Source organism: Condylura cristata, unplaced genomic scaffold, assembly GCF_000260355.1.
Source record: "Condylura cristata isolate star-nosed mole 26May11 unplaced genomic scaffold, ConCri1.0 scaffold00004, whole genome shotgun sequence".
Taxonomy (NCBI): domain Eukaryota; kingdom Metazoa; phylum Chordata; class Mammalia; order Eulipotyphla; family Talpidae; genus Condylura; species Condylura cristata.
In genome coordinates, this window is record NW_004567105.1 from 690453 (window position 1) to 695057 (window position 4605).

The window sequence follows — 4605 nt, forward strand, 5'->3', positions numbered from 1 at the left end:
GCGTGCGCCGGGGCTGAAGCCGCCCGTCCCCCAGTCCTCGCCGTCGACGTCTTCGACAAGCTCAACTTCACGGGAGCCGGGGTCCCGCGGTTCCAGGACGCGCGGGGGGACGTCCCCCGGGGGCTGCAGTCCTCGGTCCTCTTCTCTGCCGACTTCTTCAGGCCCCCGGAGAGGAAAGGTGAGACCCTTTGCACCTTCGGGGCGTGCTGGGTGCAGACACCCCGCTCAGAGCTGCTCGTGGGGGGGGGCTGCTCCGTGGAGCCCCCGCCGACCTCCCACGCCGCCCCTCCCCCCAGTGAGGCCCGGCAGGGTGACTGTGACCGTGGCCGTGGCCCTCTGCAGCCGACCGTGATGCCACGAGCGGCGCGGCCACGGGCTGGTTCCTCTGGGCGCCGGCGTCCTCTGGGAGTGGATGGCAGGGCCTGGCTGCTTCCTGCCGTGTCCACAGCCTGCGGCTCGGGAAGCCCCGGCTGCGCGGGCAGCGGCTTGCTGGGCCGCGCGTCCATCTTCAGGCCGTGCCCCCGTTGCAGACGGCCCCACGGCGAGGCCGGCCGGCAGGAGGGCCGTCCCGCAGACGGCGCTCCCCGGGCCCGGCGCGCAGGGCGGGCCCCCGCCACAGAGGCACAAGCGGCACCCTGAGGAGCCCGGCCAGTTTGCTGTCGCCCTGGTGGTCATCTACCGGACCTTGGGGCAGCTCCTGCCCGAGCACTACGACCCCGACCACCGCCGCCTGCGGTAAGGCCTGAGCGCGGGCGGGAGCCCTGCTTCCGGAAGCTTCCGCGGGGGCGGCAAGTCAAGATGCCGGCCGCTGGGGCGTGGCGGGCGGGGTGCCCAGGCGGCCCTTGGGGTCCTGGCCAGCGGGTCCCGGAGCTGCTGCCAGGGGGGCGCGGCACACCCATACCCAGGCGGCCTGGAAGCGCCGAGGGAGGGGCCTCGCACCCTAGTCCTGGCAGGTGCACCCCAAGGCTTCACCTCTTACCCCCCTTCCGGACCCTTCCCAGACCCGTGGGTCTCATCGCTGGCAGACCCCCGCGGCTGTCACCCAGCCCTGGCCCAGCCGTACACGAGCCCCGGGCCCCTCTGCCCCGCCCCTCCGGCCCTCCCACCCCACCCACAGCCCCCTTCTGCCCCCCCTTGGCCCCCCTTGCCTCTGTACACCCGAAGTGCCGAGCCAGCGGCACCTGTGGGGGGTCTGCGTGCTTGGCCCGAGGCCCGGCGGTGCCCCGGGGCCCGGCCCGGCCCAGCGAGACGAGCGTCCCGGTGCTATGCCCGCAGGCTGCCCGCCCGGCCCGTCATCAACACGCCGGTGGTGAGCGCCGTTGTGCACAGCGAGGGGGCCCCGCTGACCGGCCCCCCGGAGCGGCCGGTGCAGGTGGAGTTCACCCTGCTGGAGACGGAGGAGCGCAGCAAGCCGGTCTGCGTCTTCTGGAACCACTCCATCGGGTGGGCGGGGCTCCACGCTGGAGACGGAGGAGCGCAGCAAGCCGGTCTGCGTCTTCTGGAACCACTCCATCGGGTGGGCGGGGCTCCACCGGGTGGGCGGGGCTCCACCGGGTGGGCGGGGCTCCACCGGGTGGGCGGGGCTCCGCGGGGCGGGGCGCCACCGGGTGGGCGGGGCTCCATTGGGTGGGGTGATGGCGGGGAGTCACTTCCATCAGGTGAGGGGTGCTGGGGGCCTCCATCAGAGTCATGGGGGTGGGGACACCGCCATCAGGGGGTGTGGGGGGAGGGCGGCCACCCTCTCCCACCTCGCAGTGCTCCTCCAGGCCGCATGAGCCGCTGGGCTCATGCAGCAGTGCGTGGTGGACACTGTTCCTGTGCCCTCCCACCACGCTGGACGCTGGCTGGCCAGCAGTGATGTGGAGCCTGCTCCCGCAGGACAAGCCCCTTCCCCCCCCCCCCCCGTACCCCGGGTCCTCTGCTGAGCCGTGGTCCAGTGTTTGGCTCGGCAGAGACCGGGCAGCAGGGGTGGCCACCGGGGGCCCACGCGCAGGGTGACGGCCCTGACTGGCTGCCCGCTCGCCCCCGTGTCTGCAGCGCCAGTGGGACCGGAGCGTGGTCGGCCCGAGGCTGCGAGCTGCTGTCCCGCAACCGAACCCACGTCGCCTGCCGGTGCGGCCGGGCCGCCAGCGTGGCCGTGCTCATGGACATCTCCCGCCGCGAGGTGCGCGACAGGCTGCCCGGCCCAGAGTGGCCGCCCCCCCTCCCGCCGCTCACCTCATTTCCATGACAAAACGCGAGGGATCTGCAGACGTGGGGCTGTAAATCAGCAAGCGGGCAAGGCAGCGCCTCCCGCCTGCCCGAGGGGCCCGGGTACCTCGCTTCAAAGCGGGGCACAGCGGGTGTCAGGCGATGGGAGGGGCAGGCGCGGTGGCAGGAACAAAGCAGGCTTCACCGGCGCCCAGCACGGGCTCCTCCCTGTCCCACTGGCCTGCGGAGGGGCCACAGGGACTGGCCCTGGAGCCCCAGGTGACCTCTCCCGCCCTCCTATGCAGGAGGCCTGCCAGGGCTTTCTGGTCAGCAGCTCATTCCCTGTCCACACCCCGAGGGGGCAGGTCAGCCCAGTGGCTGCCTACGGGTGCGGGGCCCCCTGACTCCCCGGCAGGCAGCCCGGTCCCAGCCCCAGTTAGCGGCCGGTCCACAGCGGGGTGTATTTGGGGTGCGCAGGTGGCCAGGAGCTGGCACTGCAGGCCCCGACTCCCAGGTCGTGGACACTGGGGTTCTGGTGGGGGGGGAACAAGCAGGGGGACTGGGGTCCCTGCTCCACGGGGCGCCTCGGGGCAGCATCTGGCCCCAGCTGCAGGAGCAGGGTGCCGGGCCCTGGAAGGAGCTGCAGGAAGGACCCCAGGGCCCCGGGGGGGCCCACCCCGCACCGTCCACCGGGCTCGCAGGGGCCAGGTGACAGCTGCAGCCCTGCGCCCGACACGCGGCCTCTGGAGACGGGCAGCCCGCGGGGACGCCCAGGCGCAGGCTTTGGGGAGACAGGCCCGCGAGCCCGGGCCTGGGCGACGCTTTGTTCCAGTCGCGATGCCCTCCCCACGCGGGTGCAGCACTGCCCCACCGCCCGAGGGGGGACCCAGCGGTCATGACCGCGGCGCGTGCCCGCCCTGGCTGCCGCCTGACCGCTCCGCCTGCCGCCCGCAGCACGGGGAGGTCCTGCCCCTGAGGATCGTCACCCACGCCGCGGTGGGCCTAGCGCTGGCCGCGCTGCTGCTGGCCTTCGCGCTCCCGGCGCTGGTGCGCGCGCTGCGCTCCAACCTGCGCAGTATCCGCCGCAACCTCGTGGCGGCGCTGTTCTGCTCCCAGCTGGTCTTCGTCGCCGGGATCGCGCAGACCGACAGCCCGGTGAGCTGCTGCCCTGCAGGCTTGGCTCGGGTCCCCTGGGCTCGGGGCCTGGACACGAGGCGCCGCCCCTATCTGGTGGAGCTTCTGCCCCCTGCTCCCTGGGGGGACGCGGCCCCAGCCCAGCACCCGCCCCCCTCACACCGGGACTCTTCCCATGGGGCGTGGCCTGGAGCCTCCCAGGGGGAGGACCTTGCGGGGGGGCCTGGGAGGTCCACTCCGCCCAGGGGAGGGAGGGGCTGGCGGCCACTCGGCCGGGCCCCCACCTGCAGCCCCCCACAAGCAGGCCAGCGCCGCTCCAGCTGCACCTCCCGGGCGCGCCAGGGTCTCGCGCGCCAGGTCCAGACCAGGGACGGGGCCTGGGGCTCCCGCTGGCACTGGCCCTCGCCGGAAGACGGCACGTTCCCTGCGAGGCCACGTGTGGGTCACCCGAAGGGCACGTGAACGCTGGAGCAGTCCACTGCCGAGCTACAGGCCTGCGGTCATTTTACTAGCAGCTGGCTGCTTCCGGGGAGCAGGGGGCTCGGGTCAGGCCTCAGCGCGCGCACAGGCCCTAAGGGGGGCTCACTTTCCTAGAGGGGAAGGCGCGACGGGCGGCCACTGGGGAGAGCCGGCAGAGTGGCCTCTCACGCGCTGGGGGGGGGGCCAGCGAGGGGGCCCTGTCCTGTGTGCGTGTTGGGTGACTCCTTCCTGTTGTGGCGTGCAGGCGAGGGCGCCACGTGCCCGAGGGCTCCCGCCCGCCGGCTATGATTTTGGTGGCGGCTGCCCTGTTTGGCCCTCGAGGGCCCCTGCAGCCGACCCCACACGGGGTGCCCGACAGTGGCCCAGCCCCGCGGGGATACCCGTCCTGGGGGGAGGGTGGCCCGGCCGTGGCTCCGGGGCTGGCGGGCGTGCTGTCCGGTGACAAGTCCTGCCCTCGCGTGTTCTGAGCCCTGGCCTCTGACAAAGATAAATGACGGACTCGCCAGCTAAGCAATCAGGCCCGCCCCCCGGCGCCCCTCCAGCCCCAGGCCGCTCCCCCGCCCCAGCGCGCTGACCAGCCTCCCCACAGTTCCTGTGCACGGTGGTGGCCATCCTGCTGCACTACGTCCACTTGAGCGCCTTCGCCTGGACCTTCGTAGAGAGCCTGCACGTGCACCGCGTGCTGACCGAGGCCCGCAACGTGGACCGGGGCCCCATGAGGTTCTACCACGTCGTGGGCTGGGGCATCCCGGCCATAGTTACCGGTGAGGGCCGCCCCTCCACCCCGGGCCCCGCCCCTCC

At 73.6% G+C, this 4605-nt stretch overlaps 1 protein-coding gene across 1 annotated transcript in view; it reads left to right on the plus strand.

Annotated features, from left to right (window-relative positions):
* Positions 1–4605, plus strand: part of CELSR1 (cadherin, EGF LAG seven-pass G-type receptor 1) — a gene marked incomplete at its 5' end in the record, with an annotated part of 38529 nt that overhangs the window by 27821 nt on the left and 6103 nt on the right. Inside the window, 6 exons of the mRNA XM_012735089.1 lie at positions 35–178; positions 531–735; positions 1276–1443; positions 2038–2164; positions 3145–3345; positions 4394–4568. Coding sequence (XP_012590543.1) covers positions 35–178; positions 531–735; positions 1276–1443; positions 2038–2164; positions 3145–3345; positions 4394–4568 — 1020 coding nt within the window. The remainder of the gene's footprint in view (positions 1–34; positions 179–530; positions 736–1275; positions 1444–2037; positions 2165–3144; positions 3346–4393; positions 4569–4605) is intronic.